The following is a 23,480-nucleotide window of genomic DNA, read 5'->3' as shown; positions in this document are numbered from 1 at the left end:
GGAAATTATTTGACATCCATTTTTTAACTTCACAAAGGCAGTTGTTAAGTGAACTCAACATTCCAGGGTCTGTGGATCTGACGGGCAAGTATATTTGTGTGTCATCAGCATAAATATGAAAAGAAATGCCATGTTTATGGATAATATGTCCAAGGGGAAGCAGATACAAGGAAAACAAAATGGGTCCTAAGACCGACCCCTGAGGCACACCATATTTAACTGGACAGAATGAGGAGACATAGTTGTTTACAGACACACAAAACTTCCTATTTGACAGGTAGGATGAAAACCATTCTAGGGCAGTACCAGAGATCCCCACCCAGTGCCTCAGTCTGTCTAACATGATGTTGTGATCAATGGTGTCAAAAGCAGCGCTAAGGTCCAGGAGTACAAGGACTGAGCACATGCCTTCATCAGCAGACATTAAAAGGTCATTGGTGACTTTAAGCAGGGCAGTCTCAGTGCTGTGGTACTTCCTAAAACCAGACTGAAACTTTTCAAATAATTTGTTATTTTCCAGTACAGTGAGCAGCTGTTTGGACACAATTCTTTCTAGAATCTTTGCAATAAAAGGCAGTTTTGAAATTGGTCTAAAATTATGTGGGAGGGAGGGATCTAAACCAGGTTTCTTTAAAAGTGGGTTCACGCAAGCCGTTTTAAAATAATCAGGGACACAACCAGTAGATAGGGAGCTGTTGAAAACAGAGATCAAATGGGGCCCAACAGAATCTATTACTTTCAGTAAAAATTTTGTAGGTATAACATCAAGTGGGCTGGAAGACACTCTCATTTGTGATACTGTTTTTAAAAGCTCAGACAAGTCGATGGGATAAAACTGGTTAAAACTCTCTTGTTGCTGGTGAGGGACCTCTGAGTAAGAGGCCACGGGGGTAATAGAGGCTCTGATTGACACAGTCATCATTACTTCCAGCTGAGGCACAAGGAGGGGTTGGGTTTACCAGCTGATCCACAGTCTTAAACAGAAACCTGGGATTGTGTTTATGTGTAGTAATGAGTTCAGAAAAATAGTGTGTTCTTGCATCCTTAACCATGTTATTGTAGTTAATTAATAAATCCTTCAGACTGAGGTAATGGACTTGGAGACTGGATTTTTTCCATCTGCGCTCTGCTTTCCTGCATTCCCTTTTTAGGCTGCGAATGCTGTCATTTATCCAGGGTTGCTTACTAGCTTTAGACGTAGGCCTAACTTTTAGAGGAGCAGTAATATTTAGTGACGACAAGCAGATATGATTGAAGTGATCGACCAGATTGTTGGTGTTGGAATCAGACAGGTGTTGGCTTTGGCTCTGAAAGAATGCGCAAAACTTTGAAACACTTTGTTCATTAAAGATGCGAGAACACACGGAGCTTGGTGAGGCGGCATGAGTAATAGGCGAATCGCAGCTAAAAACAATACATCTGTGGTCAGATATGGTCATGTCCACCAATTCCACAGAGGAAATGCTGACACCCAGGGTAAAAACCAAGTCCAGTGTATGACCACGGTTATGTGTTTGCCCTTTGACATGTTATTTGAAGTTAAAAGAAGTGGCCATATTTAAAAAGTTAGTTGCATTAACATTGTTGGGGTCATCAATATGAATATTAAAGTCGCCACAAAGAACAATTCTGTCATAATTTAAAACCATTGTAGATAAAAATTCAGGAAGTTCTGATAAAAATCCTCCAGGCGGTTTTGGGGGGCGATAAATTATAACAAGTATGATAGGTTGCAGTCCTCCAACTTTAAGAGTGAGAACTTCAAAGGAGTTAAATTCATCACAGCGTACTTGATGACATTTAAAATTTTTCCTATACACGCTCACTAGCCCACCACCACGACCACTGACCCTTGGTTGACTAAAACAATCATATTGAGGCGGACACAGTTCAGCTAGCTGGCTATAGTCATTCATTTGCAACCAGGATTCAGTTAAAAACATAAAATCTAGATTTGCAGACAAGATAAAATCATTTAAGATAATCTCACATTGAAGAGAGCCATTTTAAATGAGTTTGTTCTGGGTGCTGGAGTTGGTGCAGTTGTCCTAATCCTTAAGAGATTACTATTATTTCTGTGTGGGATGTGCACATTTCGGTTTACTGGTCTATGCATGATGATGACAGGAATAGAAGTCTGTGGAACAGCGCTGGGAGCAGACGGTTTTACATGCCAGCAGGTGGAGACTGGCAGGTTTGTGGCAGTGAGGAAGAGATCTGTTCAGTGAGCGGTGGTGTGTCCAGGTGTGCTGCATGAATGATTAGTCATTCACGTAAATCATGTGTGGACCGCACCACATGCTGTATGTGCGCAGCTAACATTTCTGAGCCCCTTTTGTTTGGGTGAAGTCCGTCTGTCTTAAAAAGAGACATTCTTTGCCAGAAAATATTAAAATTATCCACATAACACACACGATGAGCCCTGCAGGCGGACTGGAGGCAGTCGTGGAGGCCAAGGAGTCTACTGAAGCGGCCAGCACCGCGACCAACTGTGGGAATGGGACCAGAGATAAAAACGGACTTTCCACACTGCTTTAAAAATTTGATTTTGTCAGCTCAGACTGCCGAAGAGCTGTGTCATTGGTTCCGACATGGACTATCACTCTTGTGATGGAGGACGGGAGCGACGGCATCAAGTCCTGGAGTTTTTTTAAAATGTCAGCTGTGGTGGCTGCACAGGGGAATCATTTTCCTTTGTGGTTTTGAGAACCAGTCTGGTGTAATTCTTGTGTAGTAGCTATACTATAAACATTAAAATGTTTTAATCCCGAGTGATTTGGAAACAAAAAGAAAAAAAAAACAAGACATGTGAGTCCTTGCCGTAGCGGCCCGGTTTTGAGTCTGACAGTTGCTGCATGTTATTCTGTCTTTCTCCCACTCCTTTCTCTAAACTATCCTATATTAAGAAAGATAAAATATCTATACATATACCGGTATATACAATAACACAAGTCTACTGGCTGTACGGCTTGTTATGCTATAGATAACACATGTGTGGAAAGACATTATAAATGTTTTTCATAGAAAGTCCTATAGAGGAGTAAGAACTTTTGTGTTTTATAAGTGTTTGTTGCATACATTAAGAATAGTATGTCCCACTAAGAACGGAAAATAAAATGAGTGAGATGATAAACAAAAATAACTTTGCGGTCACTCATTCGGTGTCTATCTATATACATTATATATAGGCCAACACAAAGGTGTATGGAAAGATCAGAGTGACTGTGAGTGTTGTATGAATGATAAGTCCATTGCAGTTTTGCAAGCACATCCGTCCAAATGAGTCAACAGAAAACGCACAACCTCACAGGGTGTAATTGTTTTAAACATGTACATTTAGTACAGATTGTTTGAGAAGGTGTAGAGTTAAGTTGGAAGAAAAGCAAAGAAAGTAGGTACATTCCTAGGAGCGATTTACCACTGGGACCTTTTCTAATAGAGATTACACCTAAGGAGAAAGAGGCAATGAAAGGGAGGATTGTGAGAAAATAGAGATGGATATGGGAGTTTTTAGATTTTGCAGCTGTACCAGTAACCCTGTCTGAACAGTACCAGTCAACTTTTATGGTTCAGCCAAAACCAATTGTAGACCATGTTGTCACAGATTAACATAAGTTTTTTGTTGATTCTCTGTGATTGACTTTTGCAAATCCATATTTCAGTATTTCCCGTTTTCATCCTGATTTAAGATTCTGTTTGTTTTCACACTTTGCAATGGTAAGTGTTAGCTGTGGCGTTGACAGCCTCCTTCTAGGAGTACACTGATTAATTATGTTGATGACGTATTGGTGTTTTCTCCTACACAGGAGTGTTGTAAAAATGACCCAGTGGTTATAAGGTTTTCAAAACATAAGGTCCAAAATCGGTGCTGTGTTCATTTGGCCATTTGATCACTTCAGAGGATCACAAATTATGCATCACAAAAATACAACAGCTGATGCTGCTCACAAGGAAAGAATATATTCAATATTAGCCCTTATGAGTATAGTAATCCAATGTGAGTGTGTGAATTTAAATGTATGGTATGAGCCCTTAATGTGTGTGTAGGTGTTCATCTGTGCATGTGTGTACTGTAAGTGTCTGTGTGTATTTTTACAGCTGCAGGACTGCACTACTTGGCTGACCAGGCTGGGTCCGGCTGCGCCACACCTGCAGCTATGCTGAGCCAGCAGCCAACTAGTCCAGGTCAGCGAATCTCACTGTTTTCTACCTCGTCACTTTCCTGCCAAATGCCAGTGCTGCTATCTGTCCATCCATTTGTGTGTGTAGGTGTAGGAGTACATATTAACTCCTCTTATATTAACTCCTCTGGATATCAAATTAATCTTAGTAAATTATTTCTATTTCTTTACCCTGACACACACACTTGAGAGAACTTTCAATTCAGCCCCCAAAAAAGTAACAAAAAATATCTGAGCAACGAGTAACATTTATTTTTTTAGTTATGAGCACTAATCAGTCTTCTGACTCTGTTTTCCCCATCTGACGAGGTGGGAAAGGTGGTGACAGTGAAAGGTGAGAGTGTGTAGTAGTAGTGTCCGAGTTTCCCGTCACCAGTTGTTTTAATGCCTCAGTTACACTATTTTACTGGCTCCATTTTCCAGTCACTGCTTTTCAACTACCTTTTAAATGCCTACTACCTCTTAAACTTCTCCAACATTTACTTTTAAATGTACCAGAAAACAGGAACTCTCCAATTACCTGTGTGCACGTGTGTGTGTGTATGTGTGTGTGTATAGCAGTAGCGCACCTCTCCAAGACACACATCCCAAAATCGTGGCCACACATCAGGTCTGGGTGTGGTGCTCTATGTGGGTATGACTTTAATAAAGCAGGAATTTTATTTTGAAAACAAAGAAATATTTTAAGACCTTGGTTTTCATTTAGCTGCTGAACCAGAACCTATAGAGCTGTTTTTTTTAGACTTGGGTTACCAGCTTAAATATCCCCAACATACTTCTTCGAAGAAAAGTCATGAGAGTATTTTACATTTATATCTACACATTTTGTCAGGATTTTACCATGTACTCATGTCTTCTCAGTAACTAGTGATTGTTCATTATTCTAAAAAAACTACATGAGCATAAAAATAATATTAGGTTAAACAACCTTCTTTAATTTAAACCACTTGGGGGCAGTGCAACAAGCTGAGAACACTGATCTTCACATGAAGTTGTAGTGCCAAATGTGTTAGCAAACAGTTGCTTCTTTACTTATCAAGCAGACACAAAGTAACATTATCATTCATTGAGCAATGTTTTTTGTTCAATATTAATTCTCTTTTAGCTCTGTTTTTGGTCTCAACAAACTCCTGAGGGAAGTACCTGTCTCTTCAGCTTCTAAATGCTCCGCTACGCTCCCCGGCTAGGTACTAACTTTGTCTGTTTGCTGTTTAAAGCTGGGCAAGTAGCGTAGAAGGGGTTTTCTGAGTTTGTTAAACTTTTTACATTCAGTGTGTAGGTTTTAATGGTATCTAGTGGTGAGGGTTGCAAATTGCAACCTGATTGCAATCACCCCTCCCTTTGTAAGTGCATAGGAGAATCTACGGTGGCCGACATGCTGACATCTGTTCTGAATATGTGTGGTCTTTCATTTATCCAAATTCCTCTTCTTCTTCTTCTTCCTCCATATTCGATGCAGTGACAAAACACGCTCTGTAGAACAGTTTGTCCATTTGGCCTCCCGTAGAAACATGGCGGCGCAACGCTGCGACTTCCATGTAAGGGGACCCGCGGTGTATGTAGATAGAAATGGCTCATTCTAAGGTAATAATAACATAAGGGTTCATTATGTAATGTCTACATAGACCACTGAAAACATAGTTATGTAAATTATATTGCATTTCTGTCAATACATCCTCTTAAATCTTACACACTAGGCCTTTAAAACAGCTCCCTGCTCTGGCTGGAAACATGCTTGATGTGAGTGAACCAAAACAGTAAAGTTGCAGGTTGTAAAAACAAAACAATGCGCTAAAAGATGCTAAAACTGCTGGATATAGTTGAGGATTAAAACAATATAATTAAGGAAAATGATTTATGTGTTTGTAACTACGAGACTCCTTTCACATTACGCATAGTCATTTGATCCATTGTTAAAATCAAAATATTTATTGGAGCAGCTTAAAGTTCTCCGTCTAACCTAATCTTTGTCTGAAAGCTTGATAAGCCAAAAGCAGCCTGATGGGATCATACTGGAGCATATCATTAGAAAGAAGAACAGACTCTTAGAAAATAAACATGATTGTCATTATAACTACAAATTATACAGTAATATATTTAGAGTGTCATACCAAAATCTAAACAGTGACAGTTTCCAGTCAGCCAGCCAAATCTACACCATGTTTTAGTGTTAGGAACATCAGCCAATAAGTGGCACTGATTGACAGGCCTACCAGGCCATGTGGATGGCATATGCAGTGCGCGTCTCCCGTCCCTCCTGTCTGCTGATGTTCTTGGCGGCCTCCACCACCTCCTGTGTGGTCTGGTAGTCCTTCAGAGACCACTCGTGGACTGCTACCTCACCATACTGAAGTATACCAACCTGAATGTGCACACATACACACACACACACAAACACACAAGTATTTTAACAATGCCACATGTTCATGGTTGTGCTGGCACATCGTTGTGGAAAGCAACATCTGAGACTGTTGTTTCTGGGTGAACTATCTCTTTAAGTACCAATCCTGTTCTTAAAGCAAACAGTGCACTTTGGGGAATTTTTGAATTCATTCAAAAACCAGAGGTATTTCCTCCTCACCTCACATTGCCTGCTTCCCACCCCCCCTCAAAACCCAAACCTCCTCTCATTCCTCTTGTTGTTTAGCTCAGAATGTCCCCACCCCCACTCCCCAACTTCTATTCCTCAACCTTAAGCTAGCTCAGCCCATGTCCCTTTACATTACTAAAGCAATTCATTCGGGTCATATTTGCCAAATTGCTTCTTTATATGTTTAATGTGTCACTATGTGCATGTTTTCACTCAAGGGACTAGCTTGGCTTACTTTCTGGGCAACAGCTAAGGGGTTCCAGAAGTTTAAGTGGGAGACTCACTCAAATTCAAACCCACAAGTTTCCATTACCAATATAAATAATATTTATCAGCAGTGCAAATACACATCGTCTCTCACTTGTACCTGCATTTGATCTGAGCTGATGTGGAACTTGCTGAGGATGTTGCTGAGGAAGTTCTGGACCTCGTACCAGGGGTAGATACTGTTGGAGCCATCCAGCACGATCACAATGTCCATATATGTGGAGCACCCTGTCACATGTGAAAGTTTAAAAATATTTGGTTAGCTAAAGTGGGCCTGTGCAGCATGTGTATCTGCCTCAGTGTGTGTGTGAATGTGGTTACTTTGTGCTGTTGGAGCGATTGCCTCTCTTGGTTCTAGGTCATCGCTGACAGAGGCACAGATGCCGGTGCTGAACATAGATGTACCGCACTCCTGAGACCACAGAGGGGCACATGCCTGCCAAACACACATAAACACCCACATCAGCATCTGTCTTATAGCAGGTGACACAATTTCAGGAGCATCTACAGTCAATTTAAGTGGTTTGTATTTTTAAATATTTGTGTTCCGGTCACAAGACCTATAGGTGGTTTTAAACACATAGAGAGATGTGGTCGGGTGACCTGAGAATAAACACAGGAAAAAAATAAATAAATGAGGCCATACGTGGAACAGAAAGAAAACAAGTCATGAAGAGTGAATAACTCATGGAAAAACTACAATAGTGTGGTTTGGGGGGTAGAAAAAGGAGGGAGAGGCGGAGAGAGGGAGACTATTGTTGACATGTTGGCAGTCACTGTTGTCATGAGTGGTTTAACAGAGCTGGAACACCAGACCAGTAGAGCAATTTAAATCTGATTGTGCTAAATGTAGGGGGGTGAGTGTGGGGTGGTGGTAGGGGGCATCATATAAAAATATTTCTGTCTTCAAAGCATCCCATTTATTTGGCTTTCAAACCAAGAGGGAGGAATAAGAGGGAGAGCATGGAAAGAGGAGATAAAAGAGAAATGCATGCATACAGCAGAGAGACAAGAGAGGGACAGAAAGTGGGGTGAATTGGGTTTAGAGTGAGAGCAAGAGAAACATCCTGGTTTTGCTTGCCCTGTCATTATAGACGCGTTTCTCCTCAGGCACAAAGACAGGCAGAGAAGAAAGGATGGAGAGAGGGATGAGAGAAAGGAAGGAGGGAGAAGTCGGAGAAAAGCGAGAGAGGTGCTATGGCTTTTGGTAGGTCTGTCATTAACAAAGGGCCAGAGACGCATTCCGATCCTGTTATAGACCTGACCACTGGGGTTAGGATAAACACACAAGGACAAACACACATGGACACACACACCCCCCCCCACACACACACATTAAAGTGGGCTAAGCTGGATGGCGTTCGTGAACTATACACGACTCCACACCCGAAGAAGCAGTAAAAACCTGGCAGACACCAAAACACGCAAACTCACTTGCTTAACACACGCACACACACACACACACACACACACACACACACACACACACACACACAAACAAACTGATACAGGAACATACACACAGTAGCTAGCATACAAACACACATACAAAACACACACTTCTGCATGCTGGCCCAGGCAGAAGTGAACAGTTACAGACTGAATGAGATATAGACGGAATGAGGACTTGCACTTGACTGTTCTGAGATTTGACTTACTTGAGACTTGATTCCCTAAAGATCTGCTTTGACTTGAGAACAGTTTATCTTAAATTTGTACCGCCTACAGTCACGCAAAAATGAAACACAAATTAGCCAGGGAAAAGTCGGTTTGCATAGCCCCACAACTTATTACCATAATTACAGTTTTTTGCCTATGCATTGAAAGCGTGGTCTGAGTTGAGTCAGCCAACTCGTGTGGAAAAGATTATTTTATGAATGTAGAATTTGTACATTCATACAATAATCTTGTACATGGGCCCTATTTTCACATATTTTGGTGTTGAAATGTTTTGCATTCATGTAGTAGATGGCTTCAGCTGGCACTGTGAACCAGCTGCAGTGGCTGAAACGTATTTGTTTGGGGTAATTGTGCCCATCAGAATTACATCCACAAAAAGTGCTTCTTTTGCCACTGACAGGCTCAGACTGTTATACAAGGTGTCTTACAACTTCATAGAAAGGATCCCTATGAGTGACACCCTTTTTAATAAGAAACTAATTTCTCGCTCAAGGACAATTCTCACTCTGAAATCTTGTGAAAGGCGAGTTGTTGCATGAAGACAACTGTGGAAAAGTGAGTCAGAGTTGGAGAGAGGAGTTTGTTGTGTTGGAGTAATGTTAGGAAATTAAGTCTTGCTAGCAGTTCCTCTACCTACACAACAAACCCCTCTCCCAGGTTTAAAAATACCAGATTTATCCCTTAAACTCAGCATAGCAGGTAGTGACATAACTAATCCCCCCACCCCTAAAGGGAGACATAGACTCAGAGCCTGGGTGGATGCTGCGGTGGAGGTAGCTTATGAAATGCTATATGAATTAATGCTGAAACGGTAAAGAAAAAAGTTTTTAAAAATTCATTCAGCAATTTTTTTGATATTTGATAAATCATTTATCAAGGTAACATTTTAAATTTCTTTGGTTCCAGCTTCTCTTTTACATTTATTCATTTTAGCTGACGCTTTTGTCCAAAGCGACTTACAATTGCTATATATGTCAGAGGTCGCATACCTCTGGAGCAACAAGGGGTTAAGTGTCTTGCTCAGGGACACAATGGTATCTAGCAGTGGATTCCAACCCGGGTCTCTCACACCAAAGGCATGTGTCTTATCCACTGCCCCATCACCACCCCAAAAGTGAACATTTGCTGCTTTTCTCATAAAATGAACAATCTGAAGACGTCCCCTGGGTCACTGGGAACTTGTACTGGGCATTTTTCACAATATTCGGACATTTTAAAGACTAATTTGATTTACTGATCTAGCATCAGCAGTAGTGGTGGCAAGTAACAGCACTGGATATACTGTTTGTTACAGTGGACAAAAAAAAAAAAAGAAAAACTATTTAGTTTGTAATGGAAAATGTCAAAATTTTAATTCTCATTATTTAGACCTGAAAGACTTGCATCTTGATTTATAGTTTGCTTCTGAAGACACTGACAAACTTGAGATTTGACTTTGTCTCAATATATGCATGTATAATATGTATAATATTCTATATGTATTATACAATCCATGAACAAATAAACCCATTTTGATTCTAAGGAGCAAGTAATTAATCCGTCTCTGTGTTTGACTTTGTAATTTTGCTTATGATCTCCAAAAAGGTATCCAGGAAGTGGGGGATCAGTGAACCGCACGTGGTCACATCTAAAGTCAAATAAAACACTCCAACAGAGCTGATTCATTACAATTCTGTCAAACAAACACAGACTGGTCTCACCACATCCCTTCAGGCTCCCAAACACAACCCACATGCCCACGTAGCTAAATTAAAAATCTTGTTTATCAGTGTTGGAACCGCATACCAGGAAGCCGTCAGGTGAGTTTGGAGTGAGAGTCATTCCCAGGTGAGAATTCCTCAGGTTTTTAGAAACGTTCTGGAGAGCAGTCTCACCTGAGAGAAAGATAAACAGACCAGCTGACTGTAGAATCTGGGTAACATATCTAAACTTTTTTTCACGAAGAGTTCATTTATTAAGGATATTTGTTTCTCTCACCTAGATTCACTTTGCTGCAGTTTGAGTTCTTCTCCTCTCCCACAATGCATTTGTACACATCTCCTTTCCTGTTGTTGGGCGGCCCGTCCCAGGGAGCACCAACCAGCATCCTTCAACGGGATGACACACTCATTTATCATCAAAACATCATCATGCGTCCTCTTTGTTTCTCTTTCTTCGTCTTTCAACACAGACTTACGTTTTCTCTCCGTCTGATTCATGTTGTAGAACAGAGAAGCCAAACAGAGCGTCCTCTGGACCGGTGAAGATGCGCGGATGCATCACATCTATGTTGAAACACTCACAGAACTCTGAAAGACATAACAAAAGAGATTTTTACACAAATGACAAAGTAACAATGAGACAACACGTTTTTAGTTGTTGTTCCCTCAACATCTTGAACCCCACTGGCTGGTAGGTCAGTCATCACAAACTCATGCTGTGCATCCAAACTTCAGTACAGAAGAACTTTATGTTAAATTCTATTGGAGTTTCCAAAGATACCAAATATGTCAGGCTGGGTTTTGAGGAAATGTACATAAAAAGATTCATAAGACATCTAAAATATTTGTATTTGGTGAAATGGTGCAGCCATAAAAAACATGGAGTCTTGGGTTTGTATATTTCACTCAGTGTAAACACAATATAGTTCAAATGAAGAGTTGGAACAAGCTGATACAGAATATATGTAGTAGTTGTTGGCAAACTGTGTGGAATAACATTATTTTTCCAACCTTAAAGCAGCTTAAACAGAAACAGAAGAAGAAAACTGATTGTAAAAGGAAAAGTTTGACATTTTGGGATATGTACTTATTTACTCATATTTGTCTGTTAAATACTGAGCTACAGGCAACAGCTAGCTAACTAAGCTTAGAATAAAGACAGGAAACAAGGGGGAACTGCTAGCCTTGGTCTGTCCAAAGTAAACTAAATCTGCCTACCAGCACATCTTAAGCATCACACATTCACATTTTAATCTGCACAAAAAATTTAACTGCTATTTTAAGGAGGTGTCATGTGCTGCATCACATAATATTTATCATACAGGCATAGAAGGGTAACAATCTTCTCATCTAACACTTACCAAGATTTTCTATTCCCAATATGTTTTGCTTTAATGTACTAAGAATGTGAGTAGACATAAACCATTTTCATTAGTCGTTAAAATCTGTGGAAAAACATGGAACTGCAAACTGTGTGTACACAACTGTACATCTACAGTGCAAAGTCCGATTATTTTCACTCTTGGCCTTGGGAGAGGGGATTGGGGGCTGAAAAAGATGGATAAACAGAGTGACCAAAGGCAACCTCTGAGGAAAAAGGGAGTTCAGTCTGAGGGGAAAGAGGGAGAAGAGAGGGGAGAGAAGAGGCAAGGCAGGGAAGGGTGTGGGTTAGAAAAACTCTGGAGTATAGTAAGCCCCCTGTTATGACACACAAGCCTGCCCTTCATACAACGAGAGAGAGAGGTGAGGGAGAGAGAGAAGACAGAGAGCAACAAGATGGTAGTCAGACTGAGTTGTGAATATTTAGGTGTAAACAGAAGCATGAAAACATGTTCCAACTGGCAAAATGAAAAATACAAATCTTATTTTTTCAATCTGAAGGGGAAGTCTAATCATTAAAAAGACATAAAGGTAGACTAAGGGCCCATTCACACCCGAAAATCTGCACCAAAGTCCAAACCAAAGTTCATGTTTTGATACAGTTTCGGTTTGGTTTGACACTACAATTATGCATGCGCAATAAAGAACTTTACATGACAGACATGAACGAATGAATGAGGAATGAATAGATGCATATCGTTGTCACTTGTCATTGTCATTATTAAGGATTTACTACCTGCAGCACCATACTTGAGGCAAGTTCAAATTTGCCAACGTCCGTAATCATAAAGGTCCTTGTTGTGTGTGAAAAGGATATCGTTACATCCAAAATTATACCGCAGGCCGAAAGGGAGGAGAGCCCAAAGAGGTGAGTGGCAATTTGGTTCTATAGTGGCCATCTGTGTCAAAAGATGTGCCGTCACTGGCTATTTATAATTGTGTCCTCATTGCACTGCATTTATCTGTGCATTTGTTTTTTTACGAGTTACCCAGGAACCCAAACTTCCTGTAAATAGTTTGAAATTTCGAACTATCCAAAAAAATGCTTTCACACTAGAAACCAGACAGAAGATCCAGACCGAGACTACCTCATTTCGTCAGACCATATTTTGTCCGTTTGGTCCGAACTGTAGTCCAGGTTAGGTTTCACAACTGAAAAGTCCAAAAGTCCGGACAAAACGAGGTAGGTATGTAAGTCCCCTAAGACACATTCACATAGATCAGTTTCCTGCTATGCAAATCAGAGTGAAACTGAATGAACATGAATTAATTAATGCTTTATTAGTGAGACTGCAAATCTTCATATTAGTACATTCATTTATTCTGAGTTTGGTGCATCCAGTAATTTAGCCAAATGTTTTCTGGAAAAAATTAAAAATTAAACAGGGCAGGAACTTTACACAGGAACTAGAAACCTTTCGAGGAACTCACTGCGTTTCTACCGCAGGGACCAGGGTCTTAATAAAGTTCTGCAGAATTTATTTTACCCCCCAAAAAGTCCCTGCTTGCGTGGGTACTTTCCAAAAGTAACGGAACTTTTGGGTTGTGGGGCTTGCAGTGCTGAACATTTGTGATTGATTGAGTAGAAGCTACTCGCAGAAGTTTTCAACCGCCATTTAAATGTCTGCGGTTGTCCTCAGCATATAGACGCTTTCAATGGTAACAACATAAACAAACGGTACTGCGCATGTGCATTACTCTGGTCCAAACTTAACTTCCGGCAGACTTCCGCAAGCAATCCATAACAAGTAAATAACCTTAGCTGCCAGTCGAAGAAACGAAACGTTACTTGGCCAAACTGAACAAAAATTTTAGACAAGAATGTTTTTCTACCAACATGTCTGATTTACCGCAGTGTTTCCCACAGAATGACAGCGTAACTGTGGCGAGCGCGGCGGGTTGGGGGATCTCCAACATTTACATTAGATGGATTTGTGCAGCGGTGTTCATGATACTAACAATTCAATACACAGACTGGTCCACTGTCAATGTGTTTGCAGGAGAGAGAGAGAGGGAGCGAGTGAGATGAGGTGCTCAGCGAATATGCGCTGCGTGCAACTCTGCAATCAAATACAAGTTTTCCCATCTTAAATAGTAAAAAAAAACAGAAATAAAAATGTGGCAGTTAGTGCTGATAATGTAGTGGGCTGCCACATATAAATGAATGTATGGGAAACACTGATATCACTCACCATATTAGCCAGTAAACACAAACCCAGTAATAAACAAACAGAACGGAAGTTGACTTCAGGCCGGGCGCATCACCTTGGCAACGTATCCGATGAAAGCGCCTATAGTAAAAGAGTTAGTAAAGGATTTTATTGTACTTGACACATCAACAGAAGAACCTACGGAGTAGAAGCAGAAATAATGATGCCTGAATGTTGCGTTGTACATACATCAGAGTAAGAACACATCAGCTGAATAATTTGCCTAATCTTCGCAGGTCTTTAGACCAAGGTGGAAACATACATAACAATGAGCTGAAGGAACATTTTACCTTGAAAAGTAGTTCCTGGGACTAAAGGTTCTGGGTGCTTTCAGTGGAAACACGGCTAAAGTCACACAACTCTTCTCCATGTGTCAGTTATCTTGCCTACATCAGTGTGTTTGAGGTGGTCTCCGGTTTCTTTATATATAGTCTATCAAGTAGTGATTAACAAGAAGTTAACAAGAAAATACTACATACAACCGTACATTATTTTTTCATAACTGTTACTGAAATAATAATAAATATTTACTTTTATTGGATAACCACACTAAGAATCTAAAGCCATGCTAACAGCTCTTTGAGACTGTACTTGAGCTAAATGCTAAGCATCCTAACATGCTTACAGTGACGACACTAACATGATGATGTCTGGCAGGTATATTGTTTCCCATGTATACTGTCTTTGTTTAGCGTGTTAGTATGCTAACATTTGCTAATTAGCACTAAACACAAAGCTAATAGGAAACCCATAAACCAAAGTACCTAAATCACATTTTAAAAATAAATCGACATTTTTACCTGACGATGGCACAAGAGGAAATGTCAGGGGATTGCAGTACATTAGGATTTGTCCTCTGGGGATAATAACCTTCTATGCAAAATTGAATGGCAATTCATTCTATAGTTGTTGAGATATTTCAGTCTGAACCATAGTGGACAGACTTCCAGACAGACAGACATTGTGGAGCCATGCCTCTAGCATATAAACGAAGAGGGACCAAGTGTGCACACATCCAGGCAAAAATATTTAATTGCAATACAAATAATACAACTGCAGGGCACAAAAGAGAAATGTCTGCTTACAGTTACGCTCCAAATAAGATCAATAAGATTGCATTAGAGAGAGAATTAAACTATTTATTTTGAGCCAACAGTGTGCAGACCTTTCTTCTTTTTGCCTGGGTAATAGTTCTCCAAGCATAATCCTTGTTACTGCACAGATTATTCAAAGGCTCTCTGCCCTTTCCACTAAATCGGACTGTATAACCATTTGCTTAAATAGTCATCCACTTGATGTAAGTGTCTGTGACTGAACAACAGTTGTGTTGTGTGTTAATTGTTGATGGGATTGTATTGAAACTCACACTGGTGTGCACCTCACTGTGTGTCCTCAAAATTAGAAAGTTATGTTAATTTCCATGAATAATCTACAGGTATGTAGTTCAGGGAAAGAAGAAATGGACTACTGCCCGGTTTTTGGTTCACACTTGGATCAAATGTTTAAAACTGCACAGTACTGTACTGTGGAGACCACTTTACACGTTTAAACAAACATATAAAGATTATCCAAATGTATTTCCTGTTTCAGTGAGTGTTTTCTAATGTTGTCAGGGGTTAAAGGAAATAAACTTATTCCTGCATACTTTTATTTAAATTAAAGAGCATCGTCATGTGGTATTTTCAGTTCAGTCTCAGAAACACAATGCTACCCTTGACAGTTGGTATTTAACTGGTCCCACTTGTGTATCGACTGCATGTTATTTGTAGCCCTGAAAAGCAGTGCTGGATGTGTTTTGTTGAATAAATTTGACTTGACATGTAATTTAGCAGCATCCGGGGACATCTACAGTAACTCTCCTACTGTACAAAGCTCTGTAATTCCACTGGAAAAAAGAAGTCCAGAAAAGCGAACAAGACCAGAACACTGCTGCTGTGATTATACACCAGCTACTCACGCACATGTATACAGATACTTCTACACAAATACACACTGACACACACAGACAGTTACTTCAGCCAGGGCAATCAGAGGGGGATTCCACTTGGTTTGGAGAGGGAAACTAGATATGTTCAGTGTTTCTCTTCCATCTTTGCTCCTGTCTTTCTCACATACTGTAGTTTCTTCTACCTGCTCTTTCATTTTTCTCTTTCGCACAGATGTTTTTTGTGTAATGTTATTGCATTTTCAGTCACGTTTCTTCTTTTTATTGTACCCAGATTTACTCACTGGACATCTAGCTACAAAGATTTCGGTTTTTATTGCCATGCTAGCTACATGGCTCTATGGATAGCAACGATGGTCCAGACTGAAATATCTCAACAGATATTTGTGGATTGTCATAAGATTTTGTAGACAGTGTTTTTTTTCTAGGGCAACCGTGAGGCTGACACTTGTGGTTTTGTGTGTTGACAACTATTAGATGAGTTGTCATGAACTATGGTACACACATTCATGTTCCTCTTGATGATGAGTTGGAACTTTTCTCTAGCGCCATGACCAGGTCAAAATTCTAATTTTTGGTTTATGACCTGCAAAACTAATGCGAATCCCATCCGTCTCTTTTGTGACTACTAATTGGCAAATGTTAGCATTCTAACATGCTAAGATGACGAACCCTATAAACATTATTCCTACTTAGCATCAGCAAGTTAGCATTGTCATTGTGAAAATGCTAGCATGCCAACATTGTGCCTAAGTAGAGCCACTAGTGTAGCTGTAGACTCTATGTCTTATTTCTGCTCATCTTATTTCTCTCTACGTCTTATTTCTGCTCATCTTGCAGATCTGTGTTAGCTTCCAATATTTCATCGTCCAAACCTCTAGTGACTTTTGAGAAATTCAGCCATCTATCTGATTCTACAGACGTTTACACTTCACAAATGGGAAAATGCGTAGGCAAGGATATAGTAAATTCTTATTACTAAACCTTCTGTTGTCATAGCCAGAATGAGTCTTTCTATCCAGCTTTATTACAACAAGTTATTCTCTCCCACCAGCCGTCTTATACATAGTGCAGTAAAATGTTTCTGTCTTTTCTTGTGGCAACATCACCCACCCTCTCCAATTCCAAATTTCTTTCCACAACAAGCCAGGCCTCTGATAACAACCCCTGATTTTCTCCGTCATTCTCCTCTTTCTCTCATAAACCATAAATTGCTTGTTTCTTTTACCCCTTCTCCAAAAACACACACAAACACACACGCATGCACACACACACGCACACACACATGCACTCACGCAAAGACTGTTACTCTACCACAAGACCCTCTCTCCATCTCTTCGACTTCCACAAAACTGTACCATCTTTCTGTGTTTACCCTATCCTGTCCTGCCTCCGCTAGTGCAATTTTCATTGGGGTTTATATATGACACAGTACCGCAGCCTGTCTGACCACCCATCACCATGACAACTGGCGGCAAACATTTATCAAGCCAAACTGGGTCCAGATTCACTCAACCACACATTCGGCTCTGGGCACTACTGTTGCTGGATGTGTATAGTTGTGATTGTGTAGTATATGTGTGTGGGCACATACTGAGGAACTTGACACTACAATGTTTTGGGTACTACTGAGAAATGCCAGCACTTACAGAGAAGATGGTGAATGTTGTTGTAATTAGACTAACATATTTAAGTTTCCCTCTCTCCGTGTTTCTTTCTCTTTAGTTTACACCCCTGATGTCACACTCTGCATTTCTGTCTCTGTTTTCCCCCACACTTGCTCGCTCTCTCCCTGCCTGTGTCTCATTAGCCTCATGTCTTTCACCTGTGTTGCTCCCGCCCTGCTCGTTAGTCCCTGTGTGTATATATACCTGGTGTTTCTGTCTTGTCTTTGTCGGGTCATTGTATGTTGTCACCCAGTGTTGCAGTTTGTCTCGTGTCGTCAGCCTTTTGGATTTCTCGTCGTTTATTAAACCACCGAACCATACCTGCTCCGCTCTGTGTCCTGCTTTTGGGTCCTCCAACCTGCTCCACCCTGCTCCACACCACCGATCGTGACAGAATGACCCGACCAAAGATGGACCCAGCGGACATCGTAAGACTGCCTAGCACCTGGGAGGCATTAGGAGTGCCAAAACAGGAGCTAGTGGAGGAGGAATCCCAGTTTTTTGATCTGCTGTCTGTAATGTGGAGGACCGACCCAGAAATGGCTCTGCTTGTGGCATCCTCCAGGTGGAGAAAGACATTTGTTTTTGAGACTGTTTCCAAGTTGTGTTCCATAACCCCCCAGTGTGTGACTGCTAAGCCTGCTAGCCCCGAGCCCCGGCCTGCCGGCTGCACGCCGGGAAGCATCCACTCGTCCTGCCCGACTGGCGCTGCCAGTCGCCAGCCTGATCCGCCAGTCTCCAGCTCGGCTAGCGTTGCTAGTCCTCAGCCTGTCCCCGGTACTGCTAGCTCCAGGGCTTGTTCCCGGCCTGCTAGCTGCATGGTGGGAGGCTTCTTCCTCTCCCGGCCTTCTAGCACCCAGCCTGCTAGCCGCCCGCCTGGTCATCTCCCTCCTGTGTTGGCTCCATCATCCGGACTGGTTGGGGACTCCTGGACATCTAGCTCTCTGGTCTCTTTTTGATGGACTTGCCGTTAGAACCAGAGAGCCCTAGGATTGCTAGTTCCCAACCAGTCAGCCACCCAGCTCGGAGTCGACCAGCTAGCCTATGGCCTGATAGCCTGGAGGCTAGGCTCCCCCCGGAGTCCTCCTTCGAGGGAAGTCGCCTGGCCATCTTTTCGGGTTCCCGTGGTGGTCATCGGAGGCGACCAGGTCACCAGCAGCGACCGGTCTGCAACCAGCGTGATCCCAGGCCAGCTAGTGCTACTAGCTTTGTGCCTGCCCACCTGCCTGATCCCCGGCCTGCTAGCGCTGCTAGCAGCCAGCCTGATCACCAGCTGACTCCTGTTCCTTCGTCGGTGGTCCGACCAACGCCAGCTTCGTTGGTGGCCCAGCCGACTCCTGTTCCCTTGTCGGTGGTCCGACCGGCACCTGCTTCGCCGGTGGCCCAGCCGACTCCTGTTCCCTTATCGGTGGTCCGACCGGCACCTGCTTCGCCGGTGGCCCAGCCGACTCCTGTTCCCTCGTCGGTGGTCCAACTGGCACCAGCTCCGTTGGTGGCCCAGCCGACTCCTGTTCCTAGTGCTCGGTCGGTGGTCCGACCGGCACCTGCTCAGTCCGTGGACCTCAGCTCAGCTATCCAGTCGGTGTTCAGACCGACTCCAGCTCCTCGTGTCCGTTCCATGGTCCTCAGCCCAGCTGCTCAGTCCGTGGACCCCAGCCCAGCTGCTCAGTCGGTGGTCAGACCGACTCCAGCTCCTCGCGTCCGTTCCATGGTCCTCAGCCCAGCTGCTCAGTCCGTGGACCCCAGCCCAGCTGCTCAGTCGGCGTTCAGACCGACTCCAGCTCCTCGTGTCCGGTCCATGGTCCCCAGCCCAGCTGTCTCGCCGGTGGTCCTCAGCCCAGCTGCTCAGTCCGTGGACCTCAGCCCTGCTGCAGCTCCAGAGCACCAGAGCTTTGGGTGCCGACCTCCGGAGAGGTCTTCCCGTCGGCCTCCAGTGGGTTTCCAGCCTCTTCGTTGGCCTTCCTGTCGTCCCCCTGAACAGTCCGGCCTCCAGGGCCGTACTCCGGGACGGCCACCTGAACTCTGTGGTCCCTCTGGTCCTCCCGCCCAGTTGGGTCGTCCTCCCAGGCGACCTCCCGAATTCTGTGGCCCCCCTGTTCTGCCCAGCCTGTTGGGTCGTCCTCCGGGACGGCCTCCCGAACTCTGTTCTCCCCCTGATTTGCCCGGCCTCACGGGTCACCCTCCGGGACGACCCCCTGAACTCTGTTGCCCACCTGGTCCGTTGGGTTATCCTCCAGGACGACCCCCTGAACTTTTGTTCCCCTCTGGCCGCCTTGGACGGCCTCCTGAACTGCCTTGCTCTGCCGGTAGTTGGCCCTTTGGGACTTTTGGTTTTGTTTTTCTGGCCCTCCACCTGTCCTCCCTCCGCCCACCCTGGGCCGGCTTGGCCTGTTTGTGTGTTTTTTTTTTTTTTTTTTGGTTTTTTTTTGTTTTGTTTGTGATGTTTCATTTTAGGACGTCAGGGGCCGTCCTTTTGAGGGAGGGGTACTGTCACACTCTGCATTTCTGTCTCTGTTTTCCCCCACACTTGCTCGCTCTCTCCCTGCCTGTGTCTCATTAGCCTCATGTCTTTCACCTGTGTTGCTCCCGCCCTGCTCGTTAGTCCCTGTGTGTATATACCTGGTGTTTCTGTCTTGTCTTTGTCGGGTCATTGTATGTTGTCACCCAGTGTTGCAGTTTGTCTCGTGTCGTCAGCCTTTTGGATTTCTCGTCGTTTATTAAACCACCGAACCATACCTGCTCCGCTCTGTGTCCTGCTTTTGGGTCCTCCAACCTGCTCCACCCTGCTCCACACCACCGATCGTGACACCTGACTTATAGCACCTCTGTGAAATGTCCTGCAGTAGAGATGTTTGCTCTAATGTCTGTTTCCATCATCTTTATTTAACCGACGCTTAATGTTTCCCATGCAGGGCCCTCCTTCACCTCTTCTCACCCTCTTTCACAGATTTTCTCTCCATTATCTCCATCCTGTTCTGTTCTCATCTCTGTCACCCTCTCGTGGGGAATGGGGGTGGAAGAAGAGGGGGAGTAGGAATGAAAGTCAGTGAATGACGAGAGAGGGAAAAACACAAGAAGATAGCTGGGAGAATAATAGCGAAAATTTATGAATGGCTGGTGAAACTGAGTTAAACACACACGCGCACACACCTGTGTTCGACATCTCAGTAAAGCACAACAGAGTGTAACAGACACGGGAGGCCTGCTGACCGCATCAGGGGAGCTCTGCTTAAACCATTAACATTACATACATTCTCCCTCACCTGCATCCTCATGTATGACACATACACAAGCTAGCAACTCCCCCACACACAAAAATACTCACAAAGCTACAGTACAAATTAAATCAAAGGTTACCCCGTAGAAAAAAAGGGTGAAATTATCCTGTATATGCTTGATTCAAACGCATAATGGAAGGCAATGTGTAAAACATAACCACCGCAGCAAAATTTGGCTGCTGCCATGTGTAAATAGGTAAATAGGTGTGTGTGCACGTGTGTATAAGTGCAAGGAACTTAGTGAATTACTCGTTCATTCCTCAGCTTCTGGATCATAAGCATTTTGTATATAGCATGAAAACTGGCTGCATGGATAATCTTACTTCAGTCCAGATATATTTGGCACAAATGCCAACACCTCACTATACACTAACTTCCGAGACTGTGTGTATGTGTGTGTGTGTGTGTGAGATTCAGAGCTAGTACAAACTTAACATGCCTCACACAACATATCTCAGCCTATGGATCTCCTCTTGCTTCACGGCTGCATGCTATAATGGAGCAGTTAAACCGCTGCTTATCAGCTGTGCAAACACTTAATTTTGGTAGACAACAATAGTCTTTTTCTTCGGTTTCTTGAGGGTGAGCAGGAATGGCTCAATGAGGTGTGTTGGGCTGCTCTGCCACAGCGAACATGAGTATATGAGGGGAGCTGATGTTCATGCTCCATGGAGAAAACGCACATGGCATAGACCAGGCGCCTTTGGGCATTAAGTCTAAGTGATGGGAATGGCTGATATTGCCGGTGAGGTCGAGTTACACAGCTGCCAGGTCAGAAGGTGTCAGCTGTAAGAGGAGATGAACCAGTAACCTTTTGGCAGAGGATACACGCAAATATTTCTGATTGCTCCAAACATCTTCTGGTAGCTGGAGGCCTCCAATGAAATATTTCCTCAGTACTGACATAGCTGATAGATTTACTGAAGGATCAGACTTTGAACCAGAAACCATTACTACTTTGTTGGACTCGTGTGCAACTTTCTATACCTTTGATCTATTTGGCAAATGGAGTGTGGCCATATGTTTTAATGTCTGCTTCACTACTCTCCTGCACACAACCATGTTAGGAATGTCTTCATGGTTAGTTGCTTACTGTCACATAGAATAAAGCTCTTTGGGAGGCAAGTGTGACACAATTATTCATGCATGTTGTCTGTTAAAGTGTTAAGATGTTGTGGAGGTTAATGACCATATCACCCTGTGAGACAGGGGCTGGAGTACAGGAGAGCAACTGGGCACTGAAGAGGCATTAATCATGGACAAGAGGTTGACAGTTCTCCAAAGTTCACAATTTAGTTTTAAGAGCAGTGACTGAATAATTTCACCTCCAGTTCAGATTCTAAAGACCCTTAAGCAGTTTCATCTTATTTTGAAAAAACATGCGTTAAAGTTATAAACCCAAACATTACTAAAAGGTGACTTTAAAATGGTCCTTACCTTTAAGAAGGAGGATGAACTCCAGGCACAACAGGTATTTACGCGGCTCCATTTATCAAACCAAATGAAGTCAGTCTATTTTTTTCTCTTTACAAAGTGGTCTCCCCTGAGCTGTTGGAAATGCAGTGCATCGGCGTCCACACACACAAACACACACGCGCCTTTTCAGTTCTCTCTTTCCCCAAGCGATGCGTAAAATCCGGTCCAATGGTGCCGCAGTGGCATGTCTGCGGTGCGCGCGGAGGCTCAATTCAGGACGTGTTAGTTTACAAAAGCAGTCTCGACTTGTCAAATATAGATTAAAGTACAATAAACCTCTTTGACACCAGAATTCTTGTCCGTGATTTTGGCGTTTTTCGGATCTTCAAGTCCCCGTAGGAATGTTTGATTGACACCACTGGAGGTTAGATTGCATGCGCATGAAAAGGTATTTAGGATAAAGAACTTAATTGACTCCTGGGTGACCCATGATGTTTTGGGCGTGAAAATCCTACACCTGTCCCGCGCAACGAGAGGCCGAAGTTCAGAGTCATTAAACCATTACTAATGTGTTACACCTTCCCAAACACACAGTCAGCAGCGCGCTTTATCCTCCGCGAGTCCGGAGCGCGTCTTTGAAGATCAAGCTGCAGACAGAAACTCCGCTCATCAAGCCAAAAGTTTGAGGTGAACTGCTGTGCGCGGTTCTTCTGGCAACTTGTTATCCATGATCCTCTCTGCTGATTTTCCTCACATTAACAACAAAACGGTTGTTTCCCGTGAGTTTCTGTTGGTATAAAAATGTGCCTCTCAACAGATTTCTCTCACTTTGAAATGAAAGAGCGCATTTATCCTCGGAGCTCCCCTCCCTACACTAGTCCTCCTCCATCCTGCAGACTCCTCTCCGTACAACTGGTTCACATTGACAAAACTCACATCTCTCTCACTCTCTTTCTTTTTACTCCTAAGATATCTCCCTCTCAAAATCTTTAAGTTTGCTCACCTCATATTTCTTTCTTTGGGCAGCCCTTCACACATACTCCAACTTTGTGGAAAAGTTATGCCATTTGGTACCAGTATCTAGTAAGGCCCCCTTTAAAAGATTTATACACTGTGATTAATGGCTTAATGGTTAATAAATCACATAGGATCTGTTATAATCCATT

The 23,480-nt window shown here is 42.9% G+C and overlaps 1 protein-coding gene across 1 annotated transcript in view; it reads right to left on the bottom strand.

Annotated features, from left to right (window-relative positions):
• itga10 (integrin, alpha 10) overlaps positions 1–23,237 on the bottom strand; it is a 38,143-nt gene extending 14,906 nt beyond the window's left edge. The window contains exons 1-7 of the mRNA XM_038711359.1: positions 22,336–23,237; positions 10,895–11,006; positions 10,696–10,805; positions 10,504–10,592; positions 7,360–7,474; positions 7,139–7,266; positions 6,395–6,543 (exon numbers count right to left, since the gene is read on the bottom strand). Coding sequence (XP_038567287.1) covers positions 6,395–6,543; positions 7,139–7,266; positions 7,360–7,474; positions 10,504–10,592; positions 10,696–10,805; positions 10,895–11,006; positions 22,336–22,387 — 755 coding nt within the window. The 5' untranslated portion in view covers positions 22,388–23,237. The remainder of the gene's footprint in view (positions 1–6,394; positions 6,544–7,138; positions 7,267–7,359; positions 7,475–10,503; positions 10,593–10,695; positions 10,806–10,894; positions 11,007–22,335) is intronic.
• Positions 23,238–23,480: the final 243 nt, after the last annotated feature.

This window comes from Micropterus salmoides, unplaced genomic scaffold (genome assembly GCF_014851395.1).
Source record: "Micropterus salmoides isolate LMB-PRFRI ecotype aquatic unplaced genomic scaffold, ASM1485139v1 Ms_hic_scaffold_11, whole genome shotgun sequence".
NCBI classification, from domain to species: Eukaryota; Metazoa; Chordata; class Actinopteri; order Centrarchiformes; family Centrarchidae; genus Micropterus; species Micropterus salmoides.
The sequence above is the reverse complement of the archived record's forward strand: the minus strand, read 5'-3'. Positions and strand labels throughout refer to the sequence as shown.